Genomic DNA, 22338 nt, shown 5'->3' with positions numbered 1-22338 from the left:
TTAATTTCTTTAAAAAAATGTTGATTTTTTTTATATATATAAAAAGTTAACAACAATTTCCAAATTTTAATAATGAAAAATAAAAAATTATACACTAAAGTAGAAAAGAGTAGCACACATTACATATTGGAGAAAAATAATTAAGTTGCGTGAAAAGAATAATACATTTTTTTAAAAAAATATTAGAAATTTTAAAAATTTTATTAATATTTTTATTAAAGGTCTCATGACTATACCTACATGAGACAAATTTTATGTAAGTAGGAAGAAGGAAAGTCGGTTACGTTAGAAAACGTTATGAACAAACGACGTCGGTCTACGAACCTATAAAAGCGGAACGCTGGGTTAGTTTGTTGGTTCCCTCTTCATGTCGGGAAACCCTAATTGATCTTCATTCCGATTGGAAAAACGGTGCGAATTTTTGGTTCATCGATTTGTCGATTCGTATTTCAGATTATAGGAACTATCGTTTGCTATTCGATTCAATTGTGTATATATATATATATATATATCTTCTAAAGTAAAACACTTTTCTATATCTGAATTTATTTCAGGAGATGTATGCAATTTTTCGAATCGTCACAGAAGTTGAACTTTTTTTTTTTAATCTGTTTTTCCTTTTCTTTAATGGCAAACAATTATATTTGTATTGGGTGAGTGTCAATGGACTCATCTATGTGAGCCCTAAGAAGCCAAACAATGTTTGAGGAGGCATGGTGGCAGAGAAGGGTTTGATCAGGGTTTTGGATGGTGCAAGGATTGAAATTTTTGAGTGTCTTCTAGTGAGTAATCTTACTAATTATTATGCATAGAGGTATTGAGATAACAACCAAACACTAGTGCACATACAATCTGCAAGTTTGAATGGCAATCTGTTATTTGGGTCCCAACAATTCAAAGTGCCAAGAACTTTAGTTTGGTACACTTTCAATATTGAACATTACACTTTTGTGATCTCCATGTTTTTACAGAAAAGATATTGAACCAAAACCTTTTTTACCCCCATAATGTTTCGAATGAGTAGGGCAACTGATGTAACATGTAAGGGATGAACAGATTGGAATTAAGTTTTATTTCGGTTCATTGTTTTTTCTATTAAAAAAAATGTGCAATTTATAAGATAATAATAATGTTCAGCCTATACTATATTGGTAATTAATTCTTGTCTATAGAACTAACTTATGACACGTAAATTTCTCATCAAGCTGTATGTGCAAGCTATACAAGCGCCACCCTCATTTTATGCCTTTTCAGTTCTTGAAGTACGCAGATATGAGCTTTGGAATCTTGCATTTTATATGATTGGCTGTTTATATGTTGTTGGTAACATTCCATCCTTATTCATGCACTGAATTTCCAGTAGCATATGAATGACCTTTTTTTTTTTTTTTTTTTTTTTTTTCAACTGAACTAGAAGTTATAGCTTGTATAATGTTTCTTCCCCATGTACAGTTTTAGGTACTCAACATCAGGAGCTCAACTTTTTTGGTATTATTGGTCAACTAATATAGGAAAAATCTATTTGGACCTCTGAGATCTCTATGTCACCAGAATGTTTTTTAAATGATGTTGCATGCATCTTAGTTTTCTATGGCACTAAAAACTTTTTTAATTGATGTTGAAGGATTATTACCATGGATTTAAATGCATCTCTTCCATCCGAAGAATATGAAAGGATACATAAAGAGCACATAGAAAAGCAGTCTGCAGGAAGGAAGCTTGGCCTGGCTGCAACTGAAACCTTGCACCAAGTATTATTCTGTCTTTCTTTCTAGTTTACCCGTTTCTTTTTTTGATTAGAAAAAACAAATAGTATTAGGTTCAATGGTATTCTTTTGAAGGAAGGAAAAAAAAAAAGAAAAAAAAAAAGAAAACAGTTGTTTCAGTAGTCTAGATATGATGGCAACCACATCCAGTCCTTATACATGTTTACGCTTGCCTCATAAATTAGCAAGGACTTGAAATTGGATTTTTTTTTTTTTTTTTTTTTTTTTAATATGGTTCCATCAATAGGGAAAGTATCCAGTGTGTCAATGTAACACAATACACCTGACGTTGGATATTTTTTAGTGTCATCAATTCCTTCTCCTCCAAATAATGTAAATGTTAGCACTACTGAGTGTGGGGTTGGTGATAAACCCCTTATTATTCAGTACCTTTCCAACCTGAGTTTGGGTGGTGCACTCACCCTCTGCTTAAAAAATCTTCCATGGTTAGGTGATTGCCATGATATGATGTTGGAGGGTTAATTTAGGTGATTGTTAACCTTTTGTTCATCCTAATGCATTTGCTCATGAAGGTTTACTTAACATGATGTTCAAGGGTGTGGCTTGAAGATGAGCACATTAGTGGGTCATTATTGTTGCATGCTTTTGCATACAGATGAAGTTGGATACTGTACAATATTCTCGTTTTCTATTCATAATTTCTTCTTTTTTTTTTTTTTTTTTTTTTCATTGTTGGTGTTTTATTACTGATTTTGTGATTCATGCATCAGGAAAGAGAAGAAAGACATCGAAGGTTGAAAAGAGAATTCCCAGACAAGGGACCAATGCATGTTGTCCAGTCATCGACTCGTAACTCCGGATTTCAGATGAGAAACCATAGAGCTTTTGACCAGAACAGTCTTCCTCCTGGTAAACTATGAAGGTTATTGATTTGTTTATAAATATTAAAAATATCCATATTTCTCTAGCTTAACAAATATTTAGTGCTTGTATGTCACTCAACTGTGGTATTTAATTATTAAACAGTATATGAGTGTCTTTTGAATAATATTCATCTTACTTTTCAAAATCTTGAGTTTGGTTTTTTGTTTTTAAATTGATCAGTCTTGTCATATAACATAACTATTAGGATTTCATGCTTAGCCACTTTTCCCCTTCGTTTACTTTGGTTGTACCAGAGGATAAGAAGAGTGACTAATGGGTATAATATAAGTTCACTGTTCTAACAAAATGCAGTGTTGAAATTTACCCTTTAAATGTTTATTGTAGAAGATTGATGTTCTGACATGAAACTGAAATTGATCAAGTCATATTCCAGTAGAAGGTAGAAGCAATACAAGTGTGATTTTATGCCTAAGTAGGGTTTTTAAATCCTTGATAGTCTATATTTGATATTTAATACAGATGTCCTTTACCCATCACTACAAGAAGTTGGGGTGTGTTGGGGAGCTATATCTTTTCACATTTCATTGTTATGTCTTTTCTTTTATACATTTTTATCATGTGTTTTGGTTTTTTCATGAAAAAAAAGGCATCTGAATTAGTTATTTATTGAGAAAAGCATATTATTTACTGTTGCAAACAATTTATATCAGCTAGACAAATAGGTGAACTGGTTGAAATTGCAAATTCAAGTTTCATGTGTGAATTGAAGCTGCACTAACCCTTGTATCCAATACCGGGTTTTGAACTGGATGACATGTGGGAATTGCTTTGGTAGTGTCTGGATGCTTGGTGAAGATCTGTGGTATTCTTTGTTCTTTTATTGTTATGATTTGTAAATATTTGAAGAGAATAATTAAGTATTCTGTATTGTAAAAAATAATGTGCTATTCTTGTAGAATTAATATTTACTTAAATTTATTATTTGGTCAGAACTCTTCCGGTGTTCGGCATTATATGAGTTTTTTCAAATTTTCATGCTTTAATAGTGTTGTGGTTTCTATCTTTCTAAAGATTTAGGGTATTGAAACTTTATATTTTGGATTAAAATGTGATTTTTTTTTTTTTTTTTTTTTTATAGCGAAGTCAGATATTGTTTATTTTTGCATTATCCTCACACTGCAGGTTGGTTGGATTGCCCCGCATATGGTAATGAAATAGGTGGTATCATTCCTTCAAAAGTTCCTCTTGGTGAATCCTTCAATGAGTACATCCATCCTGAAAAAAGATACTCTTCGAGGCAAGTCATTCATCAGCAAAGACAGTTAGGAAGAGAAGTAAGTATAGATCTTATGGAGTTCTTCAAGTATGATGTATCCTCCTTTGGACTCCCTTTTTTTTTTTTTAGTGTGTGCTCGCGCGCCCTCTCCCCTCTGTATTGCAAGGGTGCTGTATTGACCCTTGAAATTTAAGATGTCACTTAAGTTGCTAATATCTTTACTGTTATTTTGGCCGATCAGCATATATTTGCCCATTGAATTTTTTTGTTTGTTTGCATCAATGTTCTTCAAGAGGGGCCTGCCTAGTGCTTTGGTTTGGAGGGGGATATTGATGACCCTTTTATGGAAGAGGCCAGATAATTTTTTGGACTCTTTGGAAGTCTCCTTGTAACATCAGGGGAATATTCAGTGATGAGCTTGCATGGTCTTATGAATTGATGCCACTCCACTCCTCCTTGTTAGCCTATATGACACTTCTTAAGTCATAATATTAGTTATAGAGGGAATAGCCACTTACGACCCACTTGTTCTTTAATTTCTTCTTATTTTTCTTCTTTTTTGGCGAAGTATAACTTAGATATACCAGGTCAATGAGTTTGTTACATGCTCGAGTGGACGATGAGCAATATGGTTGGTTAGTTTATGCATCACAAATGAGTGTGTTTCCTTGAATAGTTTCTGATATTGTATTAATGACAGTTGATTTCACATTCCTTGCATATGATTTGGTACTTGAGCTTTGTTTAGTTTTGGCTTACTTTTAAAGTGTCATAAATTATTTGGAGAGAGTTTCACGGAATCTTGTTTTATTATTCTTATTATTATTATTATTCAAACAACAACAACAACACCCAATTAGTACACATTAATGTGTGCTTGAGAGGGGAAAGATTGGGTACACACCTGACCTTTGGCATAGTGTATAAAGTGATTGCCCCAAGACTTGAACCCATAACCTCTAGGTTATTAGGCCAAGGTTTTACCATTGAACCAATGGTCACCCCTTATTATTATTATATAATTTTAGAGAGATTTGCCATTGAACCTCGTCCACCACCACGCCTATCAACATTCCCAACATAATCCTCACACCCTTAGTTGGTTCTGGAATCCATCCTGTCGAGCATCCTTGTTTGCAGGATCAGCTGCTTGCCAATTCGAAGATCTTCTATTGTATCCACCCCTGCCTTGACCACATCCATCACGCCTATCACACTTCTCAACCTCACCCTCAGCCGGTTTTAGGAACACATTAATGCTCATTGACTTGTGAACTTTGTCATCCTTCTTTTTAAGCTTGTCCTTCTTAGAGTCCTGTTTGCTGTCTTCTGCCTTTTTCCCAACTACCTGCATCGATTCAAAATCCTTGACAAGGGTGACCTTCCTTTCCTCTGTCTTTAAAGCTTCCAAAGCTTTCCTCTTTTCAAGGAGCACCTTCTGATATTGTTCAAGAGTCATTTTCTTTACTTCTTCCCTTTTCTCTTCCTCCCAGGCCTTCCTTTTAGCTTCCTTTTCCAATGCCTCTTGGGTCCTCCTCCTAGCTTCTTTCGCCTCTTCATCTTCAGCCTTGTTCCCAGAGGAATCATGAGCAGCATCTTGAAAAGCATCTTTTGATACTTCAGTAGTTTCCTACGATCACACTATCATCATCACCTTCATTACTGCTAAGTGCCTCCTTAGCCCCAAAGGTATTCATCACCTCATAATTATTTCCATTGTGGACACCAAAGAAGCTATCCCCCCGAGTTTTGTATCCTCCACCACCACCATCATTATCTTGTCTCTCACCACCATAACTTGAACGGTCCTCAGTCACATGTTCCTAACTGTCACCAGTACCCCCTCCCTGATCCTTATTTTCAAGTTGCTGATTGCCCTTAACAAATTGGCTCTCTTTCTCAAACCCATTATCTTCATTCAGTGCCCTTCCTTGACCAAAGCCTCTTCCTCTAGCACCTCCATGTCTACGCCCACGCGCACGCGCACGCGCACCATTATGAACCCATCCCTGCCAATTGCCATCATCCTTGTTCCCAGCAGTATCCCCACCATAACTCCCTTGATAACCATCAGTATTTCCAAAGCTTTGTTGATACCCAACGTCCCCTCCACGATTCCTTCTAGGACCATCAAACCCTCTATTGTACCTCCCATAACCATCAGTTCCACCACTATTCTGTTTATAACCATTGGCTCCTCGGTTATTTGGTTGAGAACTATTTGCATAGCCCTCCTTCTCAAACTGCTGCACATCATTCTGACTAGACCTCCCTGAACCATGACCTTGGCCTCATGTTCCTCCCCGGCTTTCAGTTCTCATAGATTGAGGAGGAGGAAGAGGTTTTGACGGAGGAGAGTGAGAGTGGTGGCTCCGTTCATTCTTCTTCTTCTTTTCCGCAGTGGCGGAAGAAGCCTCGGCCTTCAAGGCTACGTGGGTGAGAAAGGTCGAGATATCGTCCCCTTCGTCATTGCCCAAGAGAGCGAAAGAGTTGTCATCGCAAGCCATTGAAAGCCAAAAACAAAAAGACGATGACAAACAGAGAAAGAAATATTGCGATCAAGAACACGACCACATCGAAAACCCAACTCTAAACCCTAACCTAGAAGAAAGAATCATCAAACCCTCCATTCTCAAGTTCGCATTACGACTCTCTCTCTCTCTTTAAAAACTGCAAGTAGAGCTGTGTGTGTTTAGAGAGATTAATTTATAAATCCTATTTAGAGAACTTATAGCCAAAAAAGTCCACAAAGTATTTTTGTGTTCCACTTAGTCCCATACATTTGAAATTATATTCCAATAGGTCCTTTCTCCCATATTAGAAGTATTATATGGACTATTTTACCCTTATAAACTTCTATTATAATATATATATATATATATTTATACCATATATCTAGGAGAGAGAAAATTATTATTACATATATTTCATTTATGATATATATATATATATAATATTGTGTATAAATATAGAAGATTATTATTTTTAGTATTTTCTTTGCCTCAATGCGAGGGGTTCACTTGATCAAAGATTTTCCTTCACCATTATTTTACAATAAGATCTTGTCATGGAAGAACATTTGGAAGATAAGGTTAGTTATACATGTAGACCAATGATAGAGATGATGATGGACTCACAACAGAGATGATGGCAAACCGGCGATGAACAATCATTTTTTAGCCATTGTTATACATAAACTGTAGTTCCATTGTCGGTTTGTGTAGTCACCGATGTTGTGTAGTTTATTCGCCGGTGTTATGTTGGAGTTGATTATATACAGATTTTTCTAAAAAGGTGCGTCTATATATATAAATTATTTGATGATTTTTTTGTATATTGTTATACAAAATTATTTGCTGATTTATTGTATATTGATTGTTACTATGCTTTTTGGTTAGACAATCATCTTTATTGCCATTGAACAATCAAAATAATCGATTTTCACTTTTTTTTAATTTTGTTTCGTATTTTCACGTTGCAATGTGAATGTTCACGTTGGTATGAGTTTAGTTTTTTTTAAGGCTAATTGTATGTTAATTGTAAACTGTGAACATTCACGTTATATTTTGGTATGAATTTTGTTTTTTTGAAGGTTAGTTGTATATTTGTTTGTTGTTTTTGTTACTATGCTTGTTGGTTGAACAATCATTTTTGTTACCATTGAACAATTGAAATAGTCGATTTTTACTTTTTTCAATTTTATTTTATATTTTCACGTTGCAATGTGAATGTTTATATTAGTATGAGCGTAATTTTTAAGCGTAATTGTATGTTAATTGTAAATTGTAAACATTCATATTGTATTTTGATATGAGTTTTATTTTTTTGAAGGTTAGTGGTATGTTTGTTGTTTATTGTGAACATTCACATAGTACATTGATAGGTGTTTTATTTTTTCGAAGGTTAGTTATATATTAGCAGTCATACCAGCACAAACATCATGTGTATATAGAGATGTGAATGTTTACATTAATTCTGTAATACAAATAGGTAGTCACACCCAATATTAATGTTCATACACTCATGTAACATTGAGAGTATGTATGGTTCCACGAGGAGATGTTTATTTATCAGCATACATTTGTAATGTGAAAGTTCACATCAACATGAGAGGTTTTCAAAAGGTAGATGATTTAGGATTTTAAGAATGTGAGAGATTTTATTTTGTGGAACGAGGGAGAGATTTTTTCCCCTAGAATGAGGGAGAGTTTTTCTCTATGGAATAAAGAAGAGATTTTCTCCCTGGAATGAGGAGATTTTCCCTAGAATGATGAGAGATTCTCTCCATAAAATAATGGAGAGATTTTTTCAATGAAATAAGGAATTGTTATTATTTTTTATTATTAATTTCAAAATAGAAATAGGTGCAGAAAGCTAGAAGGGTGATTTGGTCATATTACACCAAATAAGACCTAATGGAATAATAAAAAGAATATGGGTTAAATGGAACACAAGTCATAAAGAATAGGATTTATTAAAAAAGCTCCCATAATTTTAATTCAATTTGTCCTTTTGGGAAGTTTCGTAAAGATGTAAGGTTAAGGGTCATCTTTAGAAGGAATGGTTTTGTAGGTGTAGACTACCATTCCAAGTCTTTCAAAGTATTTGAGATGTGTGGTAGACCCCATTTGGGTTTGTTTCTAGAGGGTGCTTCTGTTTAAGCAGAAGGTCTGAATGGGGCATTTGCTTAGGGTGCTTCCACTAATTTTAAGTGCCAAGCTAGTTTTTTTTTTTTCTTTTTTTTTTTGGAGAAGTGCCTCAAGGTTCTTCTTAGCTTCACGGTTATTTGGGCCCCTCTCATACTTGCATCAAATTATACCTACTTTCAAACTTTGCTCTACTGAAAGTGATAATTCAATACATGTCCCTATTTTAGCAATGTTTGAATAACCTTTGTAAGACATATTCACAATCACAACTTATTTTTTTCATCGCGTAATTTTCCAGCACCTTTTAATAAAGCATCCTCAAATAAGTTTGGCAAGCCCAAATGGGTTCATCATCTTATACCCATTATGCTCAGGGATAAGCCTCTTGGGAGGTAAACATATTGATATGAAGAGGGGATGAATTAAAACATACACATGCATGTATTTTAAATAGAGTTTGTGCTCTGCCTGCATTATTAGCTAGTGGTTGGTGTTTTAGCATCTGTTTAAACTAGGTTTTCATTGATGAATTTTTATTTAACTTTTTGCGATGAATAGTAACTAAAAATTTTCACTTCACTAATTTGTCAGCTGGGTTTGGTGATTGATCTTACGAACACAAGTCGTTACTATCCGGAATCAGACTGGATAGGAAAAGGTATTGAATATGTTAAGGTAAGAATGTGAATGGTTGTTTCTCATCATGCTTTTGGTGTGTAAATGGATTACAAAAATTCAATACCTGATCACTTGCTGTTTGACCCAGATCAAATGCCAAGGAAGGGATTCTGTACCTGATAATGCATCTGTAGATAAATTTGTATATGAGGTACAACCTTCCACTTAACTGTCTAAATCTCTCTCTCTCTCTCTCTCTCTCTCTCTCTCTCTCTCTCTCTCTCACATGTTAGATCCTCCGTGTGGCAGTATTTGTCTAAACCTGATAGAGAGACAACTTAAATGTTTTCTGTTGGCGCTGTGTCCGTATAATGAGATGGTTTGTCTATTGATCTAAGGAGGAATGGCAATTTTCTTTTATTTGGAAATATTGGCGCCTCAAAACAGTTTTTTTTAAATATTATTTTATTTTTGTTACTGATACTTGTCGTATAATTTGTTTAGGTTTTGCAGTTTAGATCTCAACAGATGCACTTAAATAAGATTATTCTTGTCCACTGTACACATGGGCATAACCGCACAGGTTATATGATTGTTCATTTTCTTGTCCGTACGGAATCAATTTCTGTGACCGAGGTATGTAACTTGATTATCTTGTGACAAATATATATCGCACTGGGCTCTTTTGGCAGTGTCCTTAATTTTGCGTATTTGTTTCGCTTCATTTATCATTCAGGCGATTGAGAAATTTTCTAGAGCACGTCACCCAGGGATCTATAAAAGGGATTATATTGATGGACTCTACAGTTTTCATAATGAACAAAAGCCTGAATTTGTTGTTTGCCCCCAAACTCCAGAATGGAAGAGATCTTCTGATCTTGATATTAATCATAGAAGTGTGCCTGATCAGGATGATGATGGGGCTTCCATTTTGCATGTACGTGCTGTCTGTTTGAGTACAATCTTGTTACCAGTTACTAGTTCTGTTTTTCTATTTGACTGTCAACTGTTGACCATTCTCATGCAATATAATATTTATGGGACTGTAGGGTCAGGCACCTTTGTTACATAGAATTAAGGGTGTTGGCTGTGGTTATGTGTCTAATTGTTGTATTCTTTGAATCCCCATGTCTTAGGACACTTGTGCATGGCTCGTCTTTTATTTTAGGGTAAAATGGTGTTTACAAAGTAGCATAGAACATCTAATACATAGAGTTTAATGCATTGTTATATGGTAAACTCAATTTCTAACACTGCATAGCCTTGTCCTTGTAAGCGAGGTCACTTGATCATTTGCCTTCTGTTGCTCCTGATATGCAGATCATCTTTTGAATGGTTCATCTTTCTCCTTTCATTAAGCTCATAAACTATAATACTAGGTCCCTATCATTTCTTAAATTTCAAGGTTAATGCCTGTAAGATTGATTGATTTATTTTTGTTACTCATCATTTCTTTGAATACTGCAGGAGAATCTTGTGAGGAATGAAGTAATGACAAATGATGATGTTTTGGGGGATTCCATACCTTTTGAAAAACTACAGACAATGAGACAATTCTGCTACCAAGCATTAAAGTTGAATTTACGGGTAGGCACTTTTGAGGTCCTCTCGTATCTTTGTTTGTTTGTTTGTTTGTTTTTTTTTTTTTTTTCCCCCTTCCTAATTCAAATTTACTTCTATTAGGTGTCAATTTTTGAGATTGATGGCTTGATCATTTTTATCACATCATTGTATTCATATTGGCAATTTTGATATGTAGCTTTCACTGCCCTCTGTAATTAGTCTTCTAGAATTTTTATATAGGTTCTGTTATTTTTCAACCTCTAAGGTACTGCCTCTCTATTTCATGCTAAATGTTTCATTTTATATTTACTCATTTAAGTTGTTTAAGGTTTTTACTAGTGTTTTCTTTTGTTTTATGGATGGCTTAACCCATGATGGTATACTACTGTTGTTTCTTATCACAAAAACAAAAAAACAAAAAATCTTGGTTTCATATCATGTATTGATATTTCTTCTTCTTCTTCTTCTTCTTCTTCTTCTTTTTTAAACATTCAAAATTTTAACATATGCTTTTGTATTTCTCTCTCTCTCTCTCTCTCTCTCTCTCTCTCTCTTTAACTCAAATTTTACCTGAAAGTTGGAAATCTATTTGACGTTAATTTTATAATTTATATAGATATCTTTACCTCACAAATGTTTTTCAAATCTAAAGACATCATTGGTTTAGGTGTTTGCTTTTTGTACTTGATGTGCTTTTCATTTCTATTTTATCTGATACATTTGGGAAAATATCCCATTTTCTTGGTCTTCAGGCGAGAGGAAACACACAATTTCCAGGGTCACACCCTGTCTCTCTCAGCAGGTCCAATTTAGCCACACCCTTGTTAGTGATAATTATGTATTCAATGGCTCTGTTTTATTTTGTTGATTAAAATGATTAAAATCTCAAGTCTGTGCTCCATTCCCTCATGCATTAAGGTTGTTTCACAAGTTTTGAACAGGTAAATATTATGCATGATTTTTCTTTTTTTTTTCTTTTTTAATTTTCTACAGTATCCTTACTAAATTAGAAGAATGCACGAGAAGGGAAGATCAGAAATTCTTCTAAAAGGAAAATAGGCAAATGTAGCACTAATGATGTAGAATGGCATGTATAATCACCTGCAGTGAATGAACAAGCTTATGGGGGTGGGGGGTAAGAATGCACTTAGAAGTTGTTTGAAGGAATTATCTTTCTTGTCTTAGCTATAACTCTGCTATGGGATTACTCCTAATTGTAAAATTCACTAATGAGGATATTTCCAAAATTTCCTGAAGTATAGGTGAGGGTAAGGAAGTGTTTTAGATATAGGTTTCTGAGATGAGAGATCCTCTCAAATACCTGAAGGATCCCTCCGGTATTCTTGATGTTCTCTCCATATTTGGAGCAGTAGGATTATTATCAAGAAATGAAAAATGCCTTGTAAGTATAAGACAACAGTGCTTTTGCACATTTGTTTCCTAAAAGAAGAGGATTTACAAAATCACAAGACTGCTTCATATATTCATGGTCTTCAAATCACAAGAGCGCCTGAGATATTCGTGATCTTCTCAGTATTTAGGAAGGAATTTCTTATTGCCTTGATCTGTCTCATGAAGTTAGACTAAACTCAGCCTTTGCCAGCAAGGGCCTAAGACCTTTGCCATTGGAGCAAAAGTCGAAGTAGGTCCATTGGAGCAAAAGTCAAAGTAGGTGTGATTTCTTAAATGTTTCTATTATGTTTTGTTCTTTTAACAATTTCGAGCTGCCCTTTTTTGAATATTTTAAATTCCCTCCTTGATCCCCTTCATGTAGAATCTGTATTTGGTCTCGTCATTTTCTTGTTCACCAAAATTTTTTATCTTTGTGCCCCTTTTGGGGATTTCTTTCTAATGGGTTTTGTTTCCTCATCCAGTCCTATGATTTGTTGATGTTCCTAGATACAAGTTTTGCACAACTCCTCCAACATCTCTCAGACCCCCAACCCCAAAAAATAAATGAAGTAAGCTGCATGATCTCAAAATTCATTTCACCATTTTCAAATTCATACAAAGAAAAATCGCAGTTATGCCTCATACTCTCTAAGTAAATGAACAAGTTCTCACTTTATGGCATTAGACTTCATGATTATTAGTAAATGGTTAGAAGTTGCTCACAAGAAAGTTATGCTAAACAATAGTAGAAATGTAAAAGAAAAAAGAGAAATGTGCAGTTAACAACTTAGGACTGATTGATGCTGTATTAATTCGTGAAAGAAGATTTGCTTTATTAGTCAGTTAGAGTAAAAAAGGAGGAACAAATGTGTAATTGATGCTTTATGAATTTAGTAATTAATGAGGATTTTGAAATAATAAATTATGTTTGGTTGCCCAGAGGGTTGAAAACTTAACATAAGTTTGCTTTTGGAATCACATTATTCTTGTCCCAGGACATAATAATCATAATAATAATGATGATGTGGAAGGTAGTGTATTTTTGCTTTTACCTAGATGAGTTGGGGATTGTACCCTACTGAATTCTATTTTACCTTTATAGTATCTATTTTTGTCTCATTATTTTCAAAATTTTAAGTTTGCATACTAGTTTTTCAATTTTCAGGGACAATTTACAACTTTTAAGGCAGCGATATTACTATGCCACATGGAAAGCTGATGGAACACGATATATGATGCTAATTACTTGGGATGGGTGTTACGTGATTGATAGAAATTTTTGTTTCCGAAAGGTTGAGTTGCGGTTTCCTTGCAAAAGCACAAATAAGGTAATCATGCAATATGCCATATTCATATTCTCTATCCTAAGAATGTTTTTGGTTTCCAAATAAATCAATTAATTAATTAAATTAAAAAAATTGGTAGATGGCCTTTTTCATGTATGTTGTTTGTTGTCAGGGTATATTTGAGAAGACGCATCACTATACATTACTTGATGGAGAGATGGTAATTGACATTGAGCCAAAGACGCAAAAGCAGGAGAGAAGATACCTTATTTATGATCTGATAGCAATTAACCAAGTGTTTATTATGGAGGTTAGACATATCATATATGGTGGCTATACCAATTGAAAAGGCTATTCTACTTGTATAATGTAGTTTTACTCCCATATATTATTAAATTGCAAGTATCTGTTGATTACATGTTGATGTGGAGTTCTACTCCACGCTAGAACATAGGCATGTGGTCTGCAACAGGTGGATCCATCATTCCTTCTCAAAGAGTGGTTCAGTTAGTCTTTTTGACTTTTTTTTTTTGTTTTGTTTGTTTTTTCCCATAAGTCTTTTCGTAAGAGCAGTTTTCACCTCACTGCTGCTTATCTTAGAATAGTTAGCCTTCTCTGAAATGTAAAAGTACGCATTGAATTTTTTAAACAATGTCAGGTGTCTACAGGCTATAAAGACTTAACAGTTGGTCCTTTAGTATTATTTCCCTGATAACTTCTCTCTAAACTCCGCAGAATCTCATAGTAGGTTAATGTGTGGTTGTATGTTCCTGTTTTCTTTTTTCTTCTTTTTTCCCCCTCCTTTTCTTATTTGGTTCTAAATTGTCTGGTGGTGAATAATTTGGTCTTTGAACATCATTACAGCGACCATTCAGTGAACGGTGGACTATACTTGAAAATGAAGTGATCAAACCTCGAAACAGTGAGCGTGACTTTTTGTACAAGAGCAGAAATCCATACTACAGATACGACTTGGAGTCATTCAGGGTATGAAAGGGGGAACAAGAGATCATTAACTGCCCTCAATTCTATTTTCAATCATTGCATTCTTTTCTTTTATTGATTATTTATTTTGCTTTGTCAGGTGAGGAGGAAGGATTTTTATTTGCTGTCTACAGTTACTAAGCTTTTAAAGGAATTTATTCCAAGACTTTCACATGCAGCAGATGGTCTTATATTCCAGGTTCTTAAGGATTATTTTTTGGTAGCTTTATTAAAAAAATAAATCTGGAACTTTAAATATAATATGATACTGTTCAAACAATGTGATTTTTGCATTCTTTTACTTTTGAAATATCAGTTACGAACACGGGAATGTTCAGTGCATAGGAAATGTGTGTCAAGAAAAGTGATTTTGCACTATTTTATTTTGGAAATATTAATTACTATGCACAAGAACATATTCAGGTGATATTATGTGTTTGAAAATAGAAAAATGCTCCATACCCCCCCCCCCCCCCCCCCCCCCGCCCCCCCAACAACCCAAAACCCAAAATGATGTGGCAAACAATAAAATGTTTTACTTTGGAAATTCCCAATTGCTTTGTCAAAAGAATATTGCAACATAGTCAGTTGATAGTATGTATTTGAAAAATGTGATTTTTCACATTATGTTACTTTGGAAATATTAGTTACTTTGTCGAAGGAACAGAGGAACAGTATCAATTCGTAATATATTTCTAGTTCAATGTTTTAAAAATGATTCCTTAAATCTTTTTGCTTATGATAGGATGCTCAAACTATATATGTTAAAGAAATATTTTCCTCAATGTTCTAAGGATTTGATGAAGATTTTGTGCCAGGCGTTAGACAAGAAAGAAAATTGTAATGGCACTTGTATATATATATATATATCAACTAGAGATAAAAATGGGAGAAAATTTGGTAATTTGTTTCAGCATTGTTCTAGAAGGCCAAGAATGCACCGGTGGAAAAGAGTGATGTGTCCCACCAAGGGAAATGCTATGGTGAGAGAGATTAAAACTAATGTGGGTTGAGGTAAAAAGGAAATTTATTGTATCAGTGTTTAGCATCGACTATTGCACTTGATAGGGTGGAATGACGAAATATGATTCGTTCGGAAAAACTTGTTGATGTTGTTAGGGCCTCTCGGTGATATGATCGCCTCAATATCAGTTTAGTGTTTTTTCTTTTCTTTTTTTTTTTGAAAAAAAACTATAATGACTATCAAATTAACTTGGAGATGAAGTTCGTGATTAAGTCTTTCATTTCAATTTTTTAAACCCTTCCCTGCTCCCCATAGATAAACAGTTATTGATTAATGGTTTGGTCACATTGATTACTGATGGTTTTATTCTCCCAGGGCTGGGATGACCCTTACGTGCCACGCACACATGAAGGCCTTTTAAAGTGGAAATATCCTGAAATGAACTCAGTTGATTTTCTCTATGAGTTTGTAAGATCGATTTTGTTCAGATGGAGCTCTTGTTCAATCTTTTTCCTTTTCAGACTTGTTTGCATTCACTTGCTACCATGACCATCTAAATGTAGAAGATATTTGTGTTGACAGGTCGCAGTTGATAACCGTCAACTACTTTTTTTGAATGAACGTGGAAAGAAAAAGCTAATGGAAGGAAACAGGGTTGTTTTTAAAGGTTTGGGGCCATCATTTTCTTGTTTGATATTTTCCATTTTTCAACAATATGAAAAAAAATATCCCTGCATCGTACCTGCATCTGGAAGGCCATCTGGCTAGCTTTTGTCAAATAACCTACTTTATTGCAACAATGTTTCTGTTTTCAATCTGGATGCTTTGTGTTTGCTATGAACTCTTGATCATGATTCTTCATACTCTGAATGAACGTGCAGATGCATCAGCTATCAGTTCCTATTCAGGGAAGATTATTGAGTGTTCTTGGGATGCCGAGGAAGGGGTTTGGGTCTGTATGCGGATCAGGCCAGATAAATCAACTCCAAATGAATTCAACACCTATAAGAAGGTCCGCCTTACTATTTAAACTATTTTGTTCTCGTTTCCAGAAGCTTTTGTACTTGTTTTAGACAAATGAAGCTGCTTGATAAGTTGAAAACAGGTGATGCGGAGCATAAAGGATAATATCACAGAGGAAGTTTTGTTCAATGAGATTCGTGAAATTATTCGCCTGCCAATGTATGCAGACAGGATACAGAATGATTGCAGGGCTTTTACAAGTGCTGCAAGACGAAGATGATCAGTGAATGACACTTCTCAACCAATGGGTGCCATACAAAGAGGGTGTACTCATTGTGTGCCTAAATCAAATCCGAGGCATAGTTTTGGAAGGTCTATTATGAAGTTTGATCCAGTCAATACGTTCAAAACGATCTTTCGACACCAGTCTGGAACTCCATTGGCCCCTGGATTTAGGTTAAGAAGATGCAACACCTCGCTTTCCATGTATATTACCATTTTATTTTTTTTTCCTTGCTTGATTGTGGGGGTGAAAGTCAGGCAATTTTCAACCCAAGGCTCTTCTACTTCCAGTGTTCCATATTAGTTCTGCATCATTATCCCCATTTTGAGGCTCTCCTTGAAATTTGAATATCTGTCTTCTTACCCGAGTAAATTGTGTTTGAAGATGAACTAAAATGTAAGCTGTTGTAACATTGTTTAGTGAATGAGTTTCTGAAGTATTTCTTTAAAAGAAATATATCTATGGCCCCTGATTCTTCTTCATGTGATTTCTGTTTGTCTTTGTTTTATAATTTTTTTGTTGTTATTATATAAAGAAGAAGAAGAAGAAGAAGAAGAAGGCATGACAACTAAAACAATTGTTCGGACCATGCCAGAACTACATCCTTTTTCTGCAATTTTTATCAGAAGGGAGATAAACGATAGGAATTACAGTAACAGGAAAAGCAGCACGCTCAACCTTGAAACCTGTTTGGTCCATCAGCTCTCCCTAGTCTATTTATATGCCACTCAGAACAATCACACTAGTAGTCTCCTCTCTCTCTCTCTCTCTCTCTCTCTCTCTCTGGGGGCGAAAGTTGTGGCAGTAAAGGGATCTTATTCTGTGGCGGCAAGAACTGTTGGTCCTTCCACCTGAAATTCAAATCCCGAAGTTCTGATGTCAGCAGAAAAATATGAAATTGGGTGGAATTAGCTCTGATTTTCCTTGATTGGACAAAAAACTTTAAAAAACACAATTTGGATCCAGAACCTAGAACTTCTGACACTGTAAACTTCAATTTTGTGCCATTCTGCTAGATTATCATAGTTTCACCTTGAACGTTGCACCCCACATCTCTTCCTCTGCCGCAGGAACAGCTGTGATCTTGTTCTTCGGATTTTCATAGCTTTGTAGCTCTCCCACTGCTGTTGAGTAGAAGCATCCTGCAACCAATTCACGAGTTCAAATTGTGGAAATAGTCTCTTTGCGTGGGTACCTCGACCGGGAGATTAACTATTAATTAGAAACGAAGTGTAATAATTGAAAATAGTCACCCTGAGGGAACGAAGCGAGCGACTTGCCACACGCTCCCTTAAGCAGTTCGGCATCATCAGCAAATGCCAAGAATCCATCAGCAGTGATACCCCAGTACAAAGGAACCTTGCCTGATTCATCCTGTTAGAAGAAATTCCATGAACATATAATGAATTGCTAGTATCCATTTATTATTGTGTATTTTTCGATGTTAGAAGAACCACTTACGGAGGCGACAAAGATTGTGAACATGGACTTGTCGAACACAATGAATGCAAAGTTGCCAACGAGGTGTCCGACCACTTGGTTTAGAGGGAAAGGGGCTCGGTCACGAAGCGCTTTGTAAGCTTCTATCACTAAAACTACTTCATTTGCAGGCTTGGCTAGACCATACTCTCATCGCAGGCTCCCCAAGTTATCCAGCACTCCCTCGAACATGCAGAATATCTCATCCTTCACCCCAAATGTCCTGCACCCCCCAAAAAACAGAAATCAGAGTGGAACTGCTTAATAAATAATAATAAAATAGAAAATTATGTGCAACAAATGACAAAAATTTCATACTTTCACTATCTACATGACAAACTTACAAACTTCTATTGGAAAGAAATAGAGTAAACTTTCTTTGTGCAAATCCTTTTGGGAAAGCCAGTGAATTCTCACCAAAGCTAGATTTGATATGATTAATTTAAAAGACACCATTTCATATAAGAAAATTTTATAATACACACCCATATGCTCGATGTTTGATTATATCTATTGTGGTATTAGTTATGACTTAATTATAATATTTAATTATATTTATTATAGTGTTAGTTATGACTTAATTATAACATGTATAATATTGAAGATGATGTTATTCTAATTATAATCGATTTTTTTATAATTATATTTATATGATGTTTAATTATAATTTATATATATTTTAATTATAATTTAAAGTAACATGATCCATATATATATATATATATATATATATATATGTATGAGAGAGAAAACGAATCCATTAACATGGGCAGGCTGGTTAGAACCTGCAACTCTTCCGGGAAGCGTGGAAGTGGACTATGTGCTTGTCCAAATGTCTGGAAATAATTTTGTTATTATTATTTTTTTTAATTTTATATTATTAAAAAGTGTTCCGTTTTTATATATTAAAGCCACCAAAGTTCATCGTAGGATCAACGTACTCATTTATATTTATTATTATTATTATTTTCTCTTTTTGCTTTATATATCAATGATCAATCCTCATCATGGGCACAGGCCGTCGTTTGCAATTGTTGTTTCATCTAATGGGACTTCATTATCATGTAATAGCGGTTCACACATGTTATACATGTCTAATTTAGATAATAAGAATAAAAAATAATAATAATAAAATTAATATTATAATGTATACTTAATTTAAGTAATCTTTTTATCCTAAATTCATAAACATGGTGTGTGGGTAATTTTCTGACCACACTGCCCGCCTAGTAATCAGCTGGAAAAGCACTGGTAGAATAGATGGCTTCAGCTAACCTGTAACAGAAAGAAAAAGTTTTGGCGGTGGCTCTTCTACCCGGGGGCACTCTGACGATTAAGTCAGTATATCTCTCAAAGATAATCAAGTGCTTACACTTACTACTCAAAGCATAAAACTGCGTACCTTAAACCCACGGGGGTGCCTATCTTTTTATAGCCAACTCAATCCGAATCCCACTAGAAGCTTGACTTCTATGAATTCCTGTTCTGTACTTACTTTGGACTCCTCAAGAGATAAAGATAAACTCCCTAAGAGCTTTATCCTTATCTTGGTTAAGTCTCCTCTTTACTCTAGGACTCTTGTCCCTTATCCCTTATCCGCTTATCTCGGATTCCGATATCTTCGGAGATAACCTTGGCCTCACCGAGATAACCTCGGCGTCATAACTCGGATACGTGGCACTTCGGCTGACACTTCAGTGACACCTCGGCCACATGTTGGTATTCAAAAAATACATCCCCACAACTGCCCCCTAAGTTTTATTACCTTGACATTCTGAGGTGATGGAACCTATATCTGTATTTTCTTCTAGTAAATCGGGTTAAAATTTTGACAGCCGAGATCATTCATTTCAGGCCGACATGCTTTTCCTAAAAAGTTAAGATTTTTAAGGAGCTTCTCACGCGCATGAGCTGTCATGCATTTCAACCCAACCGTTTTAGACATATGTTTCCCTCTTATTGGTTCATACAAGTGACACGCCCGTTAGCCGCCTCTTTCTTTATGTGCGTCATCTGACGCCCTCGTTCTTCTAGGCATATTGATTGTTTTTGCCGCCGTTTCTATTTAATCAAAAACTTTTTCCCTTTTTTCCGTCTCTTCACTTTTTCATTCGAATCTCCTGCTCTCTCTCTCTAGCTTTCGAAATCCTCCATCGCTCAAGCTTCCAAAGCTCTGCAACCTCCTCCGTTCACCTCTTCCGGCGAGATTTTCACCGGTCTTCTGCTCCTGAAATCGTCGTAGGACATCGGCAAATCCCTTTCCGGCTTCCCTTTTTCTGGTAAGCTACTGTTCCTTTCGTTTTCAGTTCCTTGATGTTTCTTTTTCTTTTGCTGTCGCCATTACTGTATTGTTTCAAGCTTTTTTAATTTATAAATTGTACATCTGAACGCATTCATCCATGATTTTGCCTTTGCCCACATTTTGAACACACGCACTGTTTCACCACATCTTTACACTTTTCCCACTGTTCTTGGCCATATACTCTTGTATTCTTCATGTTCTTGATAGCCCATATCAATTCTTGTTTCTGAAACTTTGTTTTTGTTTTTTGTTTTTTTTATCTTTTCCAGATCTGTGCCTTTGATCTTCATCTTCATAGCTTTAGGTTTGGGATTTGTTTATAGAATCCACGATTTAGGGCAAAACTGAAACATTGCTTACAAATATCTATACCAGCCTAAACCTAGGTTTTTGCCGAGGTCCCATCAATAAGAGACATCTTCCTTCTGAATGTCAACTCTTCTAATTTAGGCCGATATCATGGGTATGTGGAGACATAGGGTAGATACCCCGACCAAACTTGAGTACTTTAGGCAAAAGTTCTCCATCCCTGCCGATGTCCATCTAAGACTGGCTGGGGATGATGACTCCATCATGCCTACCGAAAACTCCATGCCCTTCCCTGTAGTTGCCTTTATAGAGTGTGGACTTCGGCTTCCATTAAACATTCTGTTTCGTGAGGTTCTCCATTACTATAAGTTGAACCCCATGCAACTGGCAATCAATTCTTATCGAGTGATCTTTGGTATTATGGCCCTAGCTAAACGGGAAAATGCTAGGATCACCATTGCCGACATCCAATATTGCTATGCCATGTGTGGCCTTAACTTGAAAGAAAAAGGCTACATTTATTACCTTAAGCCGAGATCCACAGAATTCAAAATTGTAGCCGACCTCTCAGACTCCAACAAGGGAGCTGGTGATGATTATCTCATTACCTCGGGGAACTGGGAGTTCGCCCCAGATGAAGATCTCCATCTCTTCCCTCTCCCACGATCAATCTTTATAGAGGGTAATGGTAAGAGCCATGCATTCATACTTGTTTTACTTTTAAAGTCTTCTATATTTTATCTGTTTCCTAATGTCCGCTTTGCCTTTACTTTTGCAGTTCTGCCTCAGCTGCAAAAAAACTTTCGCCAATCCTTTGTTCCCAGCAAGGACTTAAAGAAATTACTGGACCTGCCAGTTCAGAAGCGAAAGGCCCCCCTACTTCTCAACTTCATCCCAACATACAAATCAGCTCTCCCTGACGTCCCTAGGAAAAAGAAGAAGAAGAGCTTATCTCCACCTTCTGCCACTACCCCACAGACTGCATCCACATCTCGGACAGATTAGGGGCCAACTTCTGACCCGGTCGAGCAACCGTCTACTTCAGTTCCATACTTGGTTCCAATTTCACAGCGCCGCCGCCGACGTCGAACGGTTTCTACTGCCGAGATGGGTCGCGCAAAACCAGTTGCGAAAAATCTTTTGGCCAGCATTCCATCATCGGTTGATGATCAACCAGCACAAACTCTTCCTCCACCTAAGCCAAAAAGAATTAAGAAGGCCCAACCAAAGGCTAAAGTTACTCAGACTGAGTCTGAGGATGCTTTGCCTATATCAAAGTTGGCTAAGAGCGACAAACCTCAACCCTCTGCTGGGAAGAGGCGTTCTGAAACACAGCCATTAGAGTCCTTAAAATCCAAAAAGCCGAGGTCCTCATCCGCGATGACTTCGGGGTCCAAACAGAGCGATATCCCTTGGACCCCTCAAATTACTCTAGAGGACAAGCCAATCCTGACTACTGACAGTGCCGATGATATTAATGTCGGCGCAGCACTTAGTACCGCTCTGCTTCTGCTAGGGGACTTGGAGCGAAATGCTGGCTTTAGCGAGTATGAGAATTACGCCCTAATGCTTCAACACTCTGTTCAGGTAAATGTCTTCTAATTGGTGAATTTTTTCCTTTCTTTATTTCACACTTTGAATTTTCTTTAATACCTCTG

General features: G+C 35.8%; 1 protein-coding gene across 9 annotated transcripts; it reads left to right on the top strand.

Moving 5' to 3' along the window:
* Positions 1 to 261: 261 nt before the first annotated feature.
* On the top strand, positions 262 to 17044 carry LOC114287661 (uncharacterized). Of its 9 annotated transcripts, none has more exons than XM_028231095.2 (18): positions 262 to 411; positions 1625 to 1751; positions 2498 to 2636; positions 3795 to 3946; positions 9129 to 9212; positions 9304 to 9366; positions 9660 to 9791; positions 9892 to 10092; positions 10623 to 10742; positions 11471 to 11520; positions 13276 to 13438; positions 13569 to 13706; positions 14261 to 14383; positions 14481 to 14579; positions 15720 to 15812; positions 15927 to 16011; positions 16226 to 16356; positions 16450 to 17044. In XM_028231095.2, exons 2-18 carry the CDS (start codon positions 1635 to 1637, stop codon positions 16585 to 16587), a joined length of 2028 nt encoding a protein of 675 aa, XP_028086896.1. In that variant the 5' UTR covers positions 262 to 411; positions 1625 to 1634; the 3' UTR covers positions 16588 to 17044. The 9 variants fall into 9 exon arrangements, 6 of the variants coding, with proteins under 6 accessions (XP_028086896.1, XP_082762205.1, XP_082762207.1 ...); XR_014350849.1 differs by having other exon boundaries at positions 271 to 411; positions 15908 to 16011; XR_014350848.1 differs by having other exon boundaries at positions 271 to 411; positions 13261 to 13438; positions 15908 to 16011.
* The last annotated feature ends 5294 nt before the right edge of the window (positions 17045 to 22338 follow it).

Source organism: Camellia sinensis, chromosome 14 (assembly GCF_055761805.1).
Source record: "Camellia sinensis isolate YWXY chromosome 14, ASM5576180v1, whole genome shotgun sequence".
NCBI lineage: Eukaryota > Viridiplantae > Streptophyta > Magnoliopsida > Ericales > Theaceae > Camellia > Camellia sinensis.
This window is presented reverse-complemented; position numbering and strand designations above follow the sequence as displayed.

Bases quoted from the DNA above. Each gene is read 5' to 3' on its own strand.
- LOC114287661 (XM_082906077.1), top strand. From the start codon at position 1,635: ATGGATTTAAATGCATCTCTTCCATCCGAAGAATATGAAAGGATACAT. The intron at 9,367-9,659 runs GTACAACCTTCC...TAATTTGTTTAG, and splicing joins TAGATAAATTTGTATATGAG to GTTTTGCAGTTTAGATCTCA. The intron at 13,707-14,260 runs GTTAGACATATC...ACATCATTACAG, and splicing joins ACCAAGTGTTTATTATGGAG to CGACCATTCAGTGAACGGTG.